Genomic DNA, 13,440 nt, shown 5'->3' on the forward strand with positions numbered 1-13,440 from the left:
ACCTGCCAGGTAACTGTGCCTTTACTGTGAGTAATGGAGGTGAGGTGGGAGGCAGCAGGCTGTAAATGGTGACCTGCCTGTTGAAGAACCCAGTCATATTGCTTGTTGGTGGAGTTAAAGTGACACTGAAGTGAAAAAAAAAAAAACTTATGACGTAATGAATTGTGTGTGCAGTATGGATAATGAATAGAACATTAACCGTAAATAAGAGTCTCATTTTTATTTTCAGTTATATAGATTTTCTTTTATAACATTGTGAACTGCACATATTAGAGATTGATGCAAACTACACTCTGCATTTTAAAGGGACTCCGAGCAGTGCAGAAACTATGGAAAGATGCATACCATTTTATAGCTCCCTTTCTCCTCTTTCCATTGATATATAAATCGCCATCCTACGCCTTTTAGTTTTTGCTATTTTTGATCAAAATCGCGGCCGCCATCTTGGATTCCTAATTCAGCACTGTATTACACAGGATGACACTTTCCCCAATGTCGGCAGCTCCATTCAGCACAATGCAATGAAATACAAGGAACCCAGGGGGATATAATTACAAACATCATGCTGGTAGGTGTGAGGATATAATTCATTAGTTGTGGGTATGCTTAAAGGCATACCCACAGGCACTGCTCGGAGTCCCTTTAAACTATAAAACAAGCAGAGCTAATGACTTTTTGAACTTCCCTGCAGTGAAATCTTAGCTGAAGTTATCTTTCATTGTTTCTTTGATGTAAAGTGCTTCAGAAAATGGCACTGTTCTCTGACTAAATTAGTCAGAGAGCTCAGAGAAGCTCTTTTCCATAGATACCAAGTGAAGTTTCTTAACGCTTTTTGTACTGGAAACAATATGAGACTCATATCTGCGCTACTCATGTTCTATTTCATAGCTGTACTACACATACAAATCCTTATATCATACGTTTATTTTCACTTCAGATTCCCTTTAAGATTCTTTCTAAAGGAGCATAATCCCAAAGAACTGAAAACTGTAAAACATATAAAATGTACATTTTGTCCTAGAGTAAAATACATTATAAATGACTTTTTTTTTCCTCCATGTCATGTTTACTGACAGTGGCTATTCCTGAGCGGATTGCTTAGATCTCTTAACAGGTTTTGAATTAGTACATCTCTTTAACAGGAAATATTTCAAATTTCCCTTATTGTTTTTAAAGAGAACCTGTACTGAGTAAAATTATTTAAAATAAACACATGAGGTAACTTGAAATGAACATTACATAGTTACCTTGCCATCAGTTCCTCTCTCAGCTCACCATTTTCTTCTGACAATGATCCCTTACAGTTCTGACAACATTTTGTCAGAACTGAAATATATCAGTTGCTGTCAGTTATAGCTGAGAGGAGAACTGATGTGTCCATGTTTCCCTATGGCTCAAGTGGGTGATGTTGCAGTTTAACAGTGTGCTGACCAGAAAGCTGTTATGGGGTAATGGCCATTTTCAAAATGGAGGACAGAGAATTCCATTGATCACAGTGGACAAACAGTACGCAGGAGAGGAAAAAGAGATTGAGTAGTAGCGCTTTTTTCCCCCCGATTTTTACTGCGATTTTAATGAAAGTGAATGGAAGCGATTTTTAAAACCGCTAATCAATTGCAAAACACTCAGAAAAGCGCTTCTAGTGTGAATGGGCCTTAAAGAGAAACTCCGACCAAGAATTGAACTTTATCCCAATCAGTAGCTGATACCCCCTTTTACATGAGAAATAGAATGCTTTTCACAAACAGACCATCAGGGGGCGCTGTATAACTGATTTTGTGCTGAAACCCCTCCCACAAGAAGCTCTGAGTACCGCGGTACTCTGGGCAAACTGCCACAATGTAACAATGTTCACAGACAGGAATTAACTGTTTACAGCTGTCTCTAACAGCCAAAACAGCTAGGAGCAGCTACATAACCTGCCCACAGTAAAAATGTCACCATGTGATAAATGTCAGAATGTAAATCTCGGAGAGGAAAGATTTTACAATGAGCAAACACTGACTAAATCATTTATACATAATTATTGTAAAAATGAAGCACTTTTTTATTACATTATTTTCACTGGAGTTTCTCTTTAAGGGTTGGTTACATATTGGCAGAAAATAAACTTCTGTTTAGCGGAACTAAACAGTTCAGATCGGCACACAGGCCAATGGATCCTCTGCATTCATAACAGCCCATTCCTTCCGTTCCTATGAACAGAGCGCAGAATGTGTGAGTCTTGATAATTCCGAATATAGATCACTGACTGAATCATTGGAAGCCGATGAGAATATCTAGTGTCTCCCACTAGTACGATTAGTGTTAATCGCAATCACAGGACATGCAGCAGTTTGTGCTCAATGCTAAGTATAGAACCACTGCAAAATTGCTTTAAAATGTGATTTTAAGGCAATTTGGGGTGAGGGGCAGCGTTTTAGAAATTGAAATAAAGTTATTTATACTTACCGGTTGTTCTGATATCCAGCTTCCATCCGTAGCCCCGCCCCTTAGCAGAAGAGGTCACAAGCACTTCTCTGATTGGTCAGAGAGAAGCACCCATTACCTATTCTATTAGGGGGTGAGGCTACAGACAGAAGCTGGACATAGGGACACCTGGTAAGTATGATAAGGTTTATTTAAGGGACACCCGAAGCGAAAATGAAATAACAATTTTATATATCTTCCTTCTCCTGAAAATTACTTTTTAATATATTCCACTGTTTTATTTTATGTTTAAATCTACTTTTTACGTTTTTAACTGTTTTGTTTTTGCTCAATTCCTTGTTTAGTTCCTTGAAGTGTGCCAAAGCTAAAATCTATGAACTGTTGACCCTTTTTTTTTTTTTATCTCTTGCCTGCTCTCAGAAGCCATTTTCTGCTAGGAAAGGTTTTTATAGTTGGAATTTCTTATCAGTGAGGGTCACACTGTAGTCACTTCCTGTCTGAGTCAGGACTGAGTCAGCCACTTACATACCTGATATCTAAAGCCTAATCTAGACGGAGCGATCCGGCGGCTAATCGAGCATGCGTCGCGTGCGTCGGATTCGATACCCGCTCGTCCCCGCCGGCGACACTCCTCTTCCGCTCGATTCCCCGCTATTGTCCGCTCGCGGGGAATTGAGCGGCGGCGAGATTGGACCTGTCAGATCTTATCAATCGAGCCGCATCAGCGGCTCAATTGATAAGTTACATCGGCACGTGTGTACCTAACTTTACTCTTTCAGGCAGAGAAAGAAAAAAAGGAGCACAGCACAGTTATTTGTGTGCTAGGCACTGTACATACACAAGTCTATCTCATCATGTCACTTCAGGTATCCTTTAAAAGAAAAATAAGAAAGAACCGCTAATCGGAAGCGCTGTACTGTTTACTGGACAGCACTTCCAAATTGGAGCGTTACACGATCACAATCGCCCTAGGAATCGCTGCACACAACACTAGCGTGATTTAAAAGCACTGCAGTGGTTCCTAGTGGATTCTGGCCCTTACTTCTCTGGACCTGGAGTAAAGATTTTTTTCCACACAGATGATATTACCGGTACTTTGGTACAAAAGCAGATAGGATAACTTTATGAATAAAAAGGAGTTGGGAAATTAGAGTGGAATTACAGACTGGATACAATTTACAATTAATTACTTTAAACAAAATGAACACATTTCTGATGGTGGCAATCAAGGCTCCATTCTGAAAATTCCCTAACCGTAAGACAAAGAAATCAGCTTAACTCGGTACAAGAAAGAGATATTGTCCCTTTAACCCTGTAGAATTCCCCATTTCCCTCTAGTGCTTAACATTTTTCACTATGTTGTGACTGCTATTATTCCATTTAACACTAGTTAATCTGTATCAGAGGTATAGAGAAACCCTCTTGATGATAGGGTTGGAAAGCATCCAGAGGCGGCAGGTTCCTCACACACACGCACACACAGCACTGCACTCGGTGTGTTGTGATCCCAGCAGCAGCTCCCTGCTATTTGGACTGGCTGCCAACTCGTTCTTGGATAAGCCTCTCGCTCAGCTCCCATAAGGCCTCCGCCGTATCCTCTCTCTGGGCCTCCTGTGACGGCAGGCAGCGGCAGCAGTTGTTGAAGTACATCCCGCCGAGGCCCTCCAGGTCTGGGGAGACAGCACAGTACACAGACGTGGCTGCTCCTTGTTGCTGCAGGAGAAAAGAGATGCATCAAGTGAATGGGGCTGAATTGTACAATATGCAACCAGAGAACATCAGAGCAATATTAGCATATGCTGAGCTTTCACATTCAGCCCTCCAATATAGTTTACAGTTCAACTTTACCATTCAGTGTTATACCACAGCCCACTGATAGCATTTTTTTTTGTATAGATCTCCCTTACAAAAATGCTGTGTGTGTTTCCTTTTTAATAATGGCAGTTGCCTGGCTGTCCTGCTGATCTTTGCACCTGTAGTGTCTGCATCTGGCGCATGATTGTTTCAGGCAGGGGCGTTAGTACCATTGGGCATCAGGGGCTGTGGCGCACAGGGTGACTGACAGGGAGAGGATGTCACAAAGGCCTCCCAGAAAGTCCATGGGCAGGAAGGTTTTTAGCAGCGCAAGGAGGAGGGACAGCAGCAGGGAAATGGGCCAGAACCTCCCCCCCCCCTTCATCTGGGCCCCTTCCTTCTGCTCTCTCCCCCTCCATATGCGGGCAGCAAGCAGGCATGGCAGACGGAGAATAACTCACCTGACTTCTGCGTTCCAATCGCTGGAGCGCAGTGTCACTGTCACCACAGGTCTCCGCCTTCAATGCCGCTCACTGTGCTTCCGCTTATCAGGCTTATACCTGTGGCGACAGTGATGCTGCGCTTCAGCAGTTGGCTGCATAAGTCAGGTGAGTTATTCTCCGCTCGCCGTGCCTGCTTGCTGCCCGCATATCTGGAGCGGAAGAGAGCAGAAGGAGGGGACCCAGTTGAGAGAGGGGGGTTCTGGCCACCCTCTTTACCGCTATCCCCCCGTCCCTCCTTCTTGCGCTGCTTCCCCCTCCTGAGGCAACTATACTAGCTACACTGGGTGCAACTATACTACTGGCAACTATATTACCCATACTGGGAGCACCTATACCTGGCATTACCTGCCGTGGCGTGCTTAGTATGCCGCAATAACTCCTTTCTTTTTTGGGGGGTGTCTTATAATACCCAGCACCGGGTGTCAAATGCCCTAGGTATGCCACTGGTTCAGGTATGTAATTCAGAATTCAGTGAAAAAGGAACGCAATCTTTATTTTCCTGGGGCTTCTTCCAGCCCCTGGAAGTCTTCTAGGTCTGGGTGATCAGCGGGACACCAGGGAGCAGCTGTGAGGGACCCAGAAGACATCTAGTGGCTGGAAGAATCCCTAGGTAAGTAAAGATTGCGTTCCTTTTTCACCTCGGGAGTCCTTTAAAGGGAAACAAATATGGCAGCCTCCAGATCACTCTCACCTCTGATTCACTTTAAACACAGCCTTAATTGCAATGTGTATGTTTAGTAAGATTAAGAAAGCCATTATTCTAAGTAAAGTAGGAGTTGAGTTCTGGATCCTAAAGGCCCATACACACGTCGGATTTTTGCGAACGACCCGTCGTTTGAACGTTCCGTCGTTCGCACGTCAAATCCGGCGTGTGTACAGACTATCGTTCGGGTGATAAGACTGGTTTTCAGCGATCCGCCAACCAGTCTTATCACCCGAACGATAGTCTGTACACACGCGGGATTTGACGTGCGAACGACGGAACGTTCAAACGACGGGTCGTTCGCAAAAATCTGACGTGTGTATGGGCCTTTACAGCGGTGGCAGAACAGGACAGAGGCAGACTACAGTACAATACAATACAATACAGTACTATCTATCCTGGCATCAGACCTGAGGAGCACAGCAAAGATTGATCTGATAGCAAACAGCAGGATTAGACGGTCATTAACATCAAATTTTAATACACCATAAACTGCAGTAGACATCACACAAAGCAAACAGGAAGCAGTCAAGCCTTGGACATTCAACCGCAGGACAGCACACTGCCATCACCTCCCTCCCTGACCCACCCGCAGCTGCAAGTCACCATTTCATATTTATTCCATTGGAACTATTGCAGCAGTTTGGCCACTCCAACCGTTTTCTCTCCTCCTTCCCAGAAATCAATTGCAGCCTTATTTAAAGGTACGACGCTGAACATCATTCCTTTGAAGGATGGACTGCGCCTCTTCAGCATCGCAGCCTGCTAATGCCGAGGAGCAATATCATCTGACACATCTGATATAAAAAAATATGGCTCAGAATTAACCCAGGCACTCCAATTAAGCCCATCACGGAAAGTGCAATTGGGCCGCGAGCCAAGGCTGTCCGTACATTTCTGGTCAGGAGTATTTCATACTGGCAAACACTGCTAGAAGTGTGAGTGTTTAAAGAGATCGCCTCCCTGGCATGTCTGCAATGCATGGAGACGGTTAACCCCTTAGCTGCAAGAAGGTGGTGAGGGAGAACTGAGGTCTGTTGAATTGGAAAATTATTAGGGGGGGGGGGGGTACTAACATATTACAGGGGATAAGTGGTACTGCCCTGACCTATTACATTGTAATGGGGGGGGGCAAATGTCACAAAGCAGGCTTATAGGGGTGCACTGGCCTGGCCCACTGCAGGGTAATCGGGAGAAAATAACCTACTACAAGCTGATGGGGGAGAAGTGACCTGCAGGGCGACAGGGGAGAAGTGACCCTATGCGGGGCCATGGGGGAGAAGTGACTTTGTGTCACAGAGGCGCTTCACTAGCGTGCACAACTTGCGTCGCTCCTTGTGTATTTTTGCCCGAGGAAGCGGGCTTGAGACCCGTAAAACGCGTTGCAAACTGTTTTTAAAGTAAGAATAAATACCGTTTTTTCTTGATCTTATACAATGATTGTGTTTTTGTCGGGGAGGTAAGTCCACCCTTGCCCCTCATTTTATACCTTTTTAACTTGATACTTTTACTCCGTCGGCACCGCCTCTGTATTGTATTGTGTAAGTGATATGCGGATAGAGGTTACCATCCGCATCCCTCTATAAACTTATGAGATAAGAAAGAGAGACACTTAAGCTGCAACCCTGACCACGCCCCCGGCACACCCCTAGTCACGCCTACCATAAAGATCTCATAGGAAAAATATGTTGTTTTATAATTCAAACCACACTGGTCCTTTATATCCTGGTTTATTTTCCTTCACATTAACATTTGAAAATAAGTAATATATCAATTTAAAGGATGGTAAAGTTTACAGTCAAAAACTTTTTCAGTAGAAAATACATATATTTGCATAGGTGTGTACATCAGTCCTGAAAGTGGGTCAAATGAGCAAGAAAAAGGGACATGGTTAACGAAGATCCCTCCAAAAAGGGGACAGTTGGGACTCTCGGGAGCTACAGTATGCTTCCATCCCATCAGTGGGTCTATGCTTGGGTGATTCTGAATTAGTTCTTGCAATATCGTTACCGTGTGTGGGATAGCTACACCCCTCCCCACGCCCATCAGAGGAGGCGGGGAGCAGCAAAGACCCCTACACATGCTACAAATATCAGCATATTGGTGATTTCACCACATTTACTGTGTTATAATACAACAAATAAAGCATACTTTATCCACCTGTACAGTAGTAGGGCTGTCCGTAAGGACCAGCTTTTGCGGTTTTTCATATCTACACAACGTTCTCTGGAGCACTTGACTAAAAATCATTAGTCTTCCATAGGATGCTATTTTTTTTCCTATAACCCATTTAAACTACAGAATCCTCCTGGATTGCGGTTCACTGTAGCAGTTTCACGTTGTATCTCTGATGCCTGACCAGGGTGTGTCTATAGCTATAGGAGTCCGTGTGTCTAATGTATGTTTCACATCATCTCAAATGTAGCTGTGGTCATCCACATCTTTTCAGAACTACAGGAAATTCCACTTTCGTTGAAAAAACTGCAATGCATTCAGTTCTGCTCCATATAGTGCAGAGATTAATGGCAAACCTAGTTTCAGCTTGCTAACCATTCCTCTGAATAAGGAAGGGTAGGATAACACAAGACTATCAAAGGCTGCTGCCAAAGTGCTGGCTTTAAAAGTGCGCTAGGGCCTGGACCCACTAGGAGTGCTTTGGCATGTTTGCCGATCGCTACACCAGTGGAGCCCTATGGGGGTGGTCCCACTAGACACGAGCGATCACAAAATGCTGCAAGCAGATCCCGGAGTGATCGCATCAGTGGCTACAGTAACAAAATTGTGATCTCCCTGCAAATTCATGCCACTTCCGCCATTAAGAAAATTGTGGGTGCTTTGCGATTGCAGCAAAGCCCCCGTAGTGGGACCCAGCCCTTAGGGCTCTATCATATGGTCAGCTGGAGGAAGTGTATTGGCCACCTGTCATCTACTCTCTTGCACCGGCAGAGGGCTGGTTAGCGCTTGGTATCAGGGGCAGGCAGGCGCAGGGTGAAGCCAAAACTGCTAAAAAGCCGGGGTGGCGTTACTGCTATCCCCCCTCTGAGTTGGGAGGCTGAATTGTGCTCTAATCGGGCTATTCAGCCTCTCATCTGCCAGCCACCAAGATACACTGAACTGTGTTATAGGTTATTCTGCTTATAAGATTACCATGAACAGAGGCCTACGTGGCTTGCCTGTGGTGCAGCACTGCCACTGGCGTACATGCGGAAAGAGCACCGGGGGCACCCAGAAAACCCATTAGTACAAATATCGGTAATAAATACTGATACTGATATTTTACTTAGCTAAATATAATCCTAATCTCACACAGTTCCCTCCCACTACCAATGCCTAGCCTTAACCACCCCCCTCCCAATTGGGGAATACCCCTACCCCCCTGCAAACAATTTTTCGGAGCTGCCATAGGCGCCAATTGAATATTGGCACTAAGGGTTATTTGTGCATCTGTGGGACCCCAATCTTCCAAGCTAGCAGGGCGCCCAAATTTCCTGTCACGCTGTCACAGGTAAAAAACAAAGTGAGAAGGGTGTGGAGGGAGTATTTGAAGCAGTCATGTGATAAGGTTTTGAGGCTTTCCCTATTTTGATATCGTATATACCGTATATACTCGAGTACAAGTCTAGAAATTTAGGTCTCATTTACTTCATAAAAGTATAGGAGTCGAGTTATACATGAGTCACTGGCAACACTGAGCACACTGAGTAATGTGTGTACTAATAGTGACATTCCCATTTGCAGTAATATACCCAGTGATACTTTGCTAAAGGAAATGTCAAGAAAACACAGGTCTGAAAGTCCTGGCTACAACAATTAACAAGGAAAGGGGCAGGGGGGAAATACTGGGCTGCATAAAAGGGAGAAAATAATTGCGGCACTTGTGGGCCTGGATGAGTTATTTGTTGCACTTAGAACGGAACTGAAATAATACAAAAAACTAAGAGTTTTACTTACCTGGGGCTTCTGCCAGCCCCTTGCAGCCTTCCTGCCCCGCGCTGGTCCTCCAAGATTCCCCGATCTCCCGCCGCTAGCTACTTTTATTTTGGTGTACTCAGCTACTGTGCCTGCGCTCCCTGGGCCATGCGTATCTTTTTCCGCAATAGCGTCCTGCTCTATTAGCACAGGACACTAGAAAGATGCGCGAGGCTTGGGGTGCACATGCGCAGTTGCCGTCGACCTGTAAGTCGACTGTATGGCAGTACCGAAAGCAGCTGGCGGCGGGAGAACTGAGAATCGTGGAGGACCGGTGTGGGTTAGGAAGGGTGCAAAAGCTGGCAGAAGCCCCAAGTAAGTGAAACTCTTTGGGGTTTTTTTTGTGTTATTTCAGTTCCACTTACGGGACAGGAGGGGTTAATGGCTGCAATACTGTATGCAGTGCAGTCATTAACCCCGCCTGGTCCTCAAGTGCAGCCATTAACGTTGCCGGGTAGACTTATACATGAGTCAATAAAGTCCAGCTTAAGAGGGCTGGAAATTGAAGTTAGCTTATACACAAGGTCGACTTGTATTTGAGTATATACAGTAAACACTGAGGGCCCTTTTCCACTACAGCGTTTGCGATTGCTTAATCGCAAAACCGCAAACCGCTAGTGATTTGTCAAATCGCTACAGTTTGCTTTTAGCATAGGAATCGCGGTAGGTCATTTCCACTACCGCGATTCGTTTTTGACCGGATCGCGATCGCGCGGCGGAGCGATTATTGCCGCGATTTTGCTATGCAGTGCATAGCATAGCAAAATCGCGGCCGCGAACGTCGGGGAATCGCCGGTAATTGCGATTCAGCAATCGCTAGCGTTCAGCGTGAACGCTAGCGATTGCTAGTGGAAAAGGGCCCAGAGTGAGATGTCAGGGCAAGGAGGATGAAGGTAGCCTAGGTTTGTCTGGACTGAACCAGGAGTTCTGTCAAACTAGGAATCCAAGGAGTTTACACCTTTAAAAAACCATTCAGCAACTGCAGCTTCTATAAATCTGTCCTGTAGGTTCACTATAATTCGGCCCCACGCCCATCTGCGAGTTACTGCAAGTATGAAGGAACAGCCACCCTGCCCGTACTTAAAGAAATGAAAGGGAAACATTATGGATTTAGCTGTGGTTTGATTCACATTTTTGCCAGTAAGTTAATTAGCGAATTACCAGGAAGTATTTTGGCAGATGTCTGCGCGGTGCAGCGGCATACAGAGGTTCAGCAGCTCCTTCCCCTGTCATTTTGGTAATATTACAACATAAGGTATTACAGATCAGTACGACAATAAATTATGCGGCACTGCATTTTATTTTTAGGCCCGATCCATCTTTAGACTGATAATGTGAAGTGGTGATAAATCTTATAAATTTTATCCAATGCCAGAAAATGCTCCGTGCTTCGTGTTAACTAATTATTGTAACGTACATTTGATTAACTCCAAGGCTCTTAAGTGGGGATGTGCAGCCTGAAGCCATATATGGTCTTACGCTGCAGGAGAGCCGAGCAGGCTGAGAGGGGAGTGTGTAGCTTCCCTGTGGTACCTGAAGACCCTGCCACCCAGCTCTGCACGGGAGAGAGGACCAAGTTACTTGGGCACCGTGATCGTCAGGTGTCTAATAGACTCCTGTGTTCATTTTAGTTAATCAAGCGCCCAGCCTTTCATTTGGGCGTAGATGCGGCTAATTGTAAATGATTGGCTTCAATTATCGGTCGTTTGCACGTTCGTTTACTGGCTTAGCGTTAAGGTGCCTGTTAACGGTACAATTTTTTCACCAAATGCGATCTTTCGATGGGCTTTTAATGGGCGAATTGTATAGAAAATTTGCTGTTGATGAAGGCAATCGATAAAGAACGATTCTTTGGTCGATTGCTAAATAGGATAAAATTGATCTGAAAGTTGGATTTTATGGTCGTATTTAAAATAATCATTCAGTAAATGTGAACAATCGATAATTACCTTCCGATTATTTTTGATTGTAAAAATTGCATTGAAAGATCACATTTAGTGAAAAAATGGTACCGTTAATGGACACCTTTAAGCACTTGGGGAAATATTAATGTTAGGCATTAGGGTGGTGGGTTAGGTTTAGACACTAATGCTGGGAATACACAGTTCGTTTTTGAGGTGATTAGATGGTTCGATAGATAATTTCTGACATGTCCGATCTCCCGCTCGATCCTTTCGCCGCTCAATTTCTGATAGAAGTGAATGAAAAAAGATAAGAAAAACGGGCGGAAGATAAGAGAATCGACTGCAGAATCGAGTGGCAAAAACGATCGAGAGCAGAAATGCACGGCAGAAACTAACCGTGTATTCCTAGCATTAGACCAAAGGGTTAAGGTTAGGATAGATGCCGGGCAGTACATAGTAAAATATCGTTAGTTAAATTACCAATAATTTTCTATTAGCGGCCTCACCCGACGCCCAACTGCCGCAATACGTATTTGAGGAGAGGACTGGACCAATCAGACATGCTACAAATATCAGCAGTAGCTGCTATGGGCTCTCAGTGACCACTCACTCTTCTGGAACGCTACAATGATTTGCCCCTACATCAGCAAGATGTACTATGCTGAGGTTGTACGCCATCTTATTAAGTTTGTGGTTCATCTCGGCTCTGTCATATGATTCTGTACTTAAAGTAATACTTAAGCCATCTGAAAAAAAAAGTGTTTCAATTACCTGGGACTTCTACCAGCCCGCACCAGTCCTCTACTATCCTCTGTTGTCCCGCTGCAGCTTAGTTTTGTTTTTGGTGATTCAGAGTGGGCGGGCCACTGCGCCTGCGCAGCCCTGGCAATGCGTATCCTTGAATGCGTTGCTATCCGCAATAGCGTCTTGTGCCTGCAAAGAGCAGGCAACGCAAGCAAGGATACGCATTGCCAGAGCTGCGCAGGCACAGGTTTTTTTTCGGATGGCTTAAAGGATACCACAACTGACATGTGGCATAATAAGATAGACATGGGTATGTACAGTGCCTAGCACACAAATAACTATGCTGTGTTCCTTTTTTTTTTTTCTCTGCCTGAAAGAGGTAAATATCAGGTATGTAAGTGGCTGACTCAGTCCTGACTCAGACAGGAAGTGACTACAGTGTGACCTTCACTGATAAGAAATTCCAGCTATAAAACACTTTCCTAGAAGAAAATGGCTTCTGAGAGCAAGAAAGAGATAAAAAAGGGGGAAATTCTTATCAGTGAGGGTCACACTGTAGTCACTTCCTGTCTGAGTCAGAACTGAGTCAGCCACTTACATACCTGATATTTACCTCTTTCAGGCAGAGAAAGAAAAAAAAGAACACAGCATAGTTATTTGTGTGCTAGGCACTGTACATAGCCATGTCTATCTCATTATGCCACATGTCAGTTGTGGTATCCTTTAAGTATACCATTAATGACATTTTTTGCTGAATTTAGGCTTTAACAAGATGCCCTCTCCCACCCCCCCACCCTCCCCAGCAGCCTGGCAAGTGTATGGGAAGACTGTAAACATCCCCCTAAATGCCTTCACTTTGACAGAAGCAGTGGCAATCACACCGCTGCACCTTGTAGTTCCTTGATGGTTTGAGAGCTTACCTTAAAATCTGTTCATAGTATTCACAATCATCGGCAAATCAAAATTGGATGTGTGTATGCACACTAAAGCCTGGTACACACTTTCAATTATGATTGGCCAATCACTGACCATTTTTACCACCTCCGTGTACAGAATCTGCTCATAGTATTCAATATCTGTTGACCCTCATATTACACCGATGTGGTAAAATTGGTCAGTGATTGATCAATTATAATACATCCAATTTTGATTGGCCAATTTTTCCTCTTCCATGTAGTATGAGCGCTTATCTACACAATCTGTTCAAAGTATTCAACATCTGTTGGTCCTCATACTGCATGGCGGTGGTCAAATTGATCAGTGATTGGCCAATCATAAGTGAAAGTGTGTACCAGGCTTTTAGAGACCTGTCAGTGAGTGCAGAAACAGGTTTGCTTCCTAAAGCGTGGTACACACCTTCAATTTTGATTGGCCAATTGTACCACCTCCATGT

At 44.3% G+C, this 13,440-nt stretch overlaps 1 protein-coding gene and 1 long non-coding RNA gene across 3 annotated transcripts in view; one reads left to right on the forward strand and one right to left on the reverse strand.

Annotated features, from left to right (window-relative positions):
- LOC137537644 (uncharacterized) overlaps window positions 1–13,440 on the forward strand; it is a 172,500-nt gene that overhangs the window by 10,415 nt on the left and 148,645 nt on the right. The window lies entirely within an intron of this gene.
- WWOX (WW domain containing oxidoreductase) overlaps window positions 3,526–13,440 on the reverse strand; it is a 1,347,942-nt gene continuing 1,338,027 nt past the window's right edge. For both annotated transcript variants that reach the window (XM_068259546.1, XM_068259545.1), the window contains exon 10: window positions 3,526–4,143. In XM_068259546.1, the coding sequence (XP_068115647.1) occupies window positions 3,955–4,143 (189 nt within the window). In that variant the 3' untranslated portion in view covers window positions 3,526–3,954. The remainder of the gene's footprint in view (window positions 4,144–13,440) is intronic.

The sequence above is a fragment of the Hyperolius riggenbachi genome, chromosome 11 (genome assembly GCF_040937935.1).
Source record: "Hyperolius riggenbachi isolate aHypRig1 chromosome 11, aHypRig1.pri, whole genome shotgun sequence".
Taxonomy (NCBI): Eukaryota; Metazoa; Chordata; class Amphibia; order Anura; family Hyperoliidae; genus Hyperolius; species Hyperolius riggenbachi.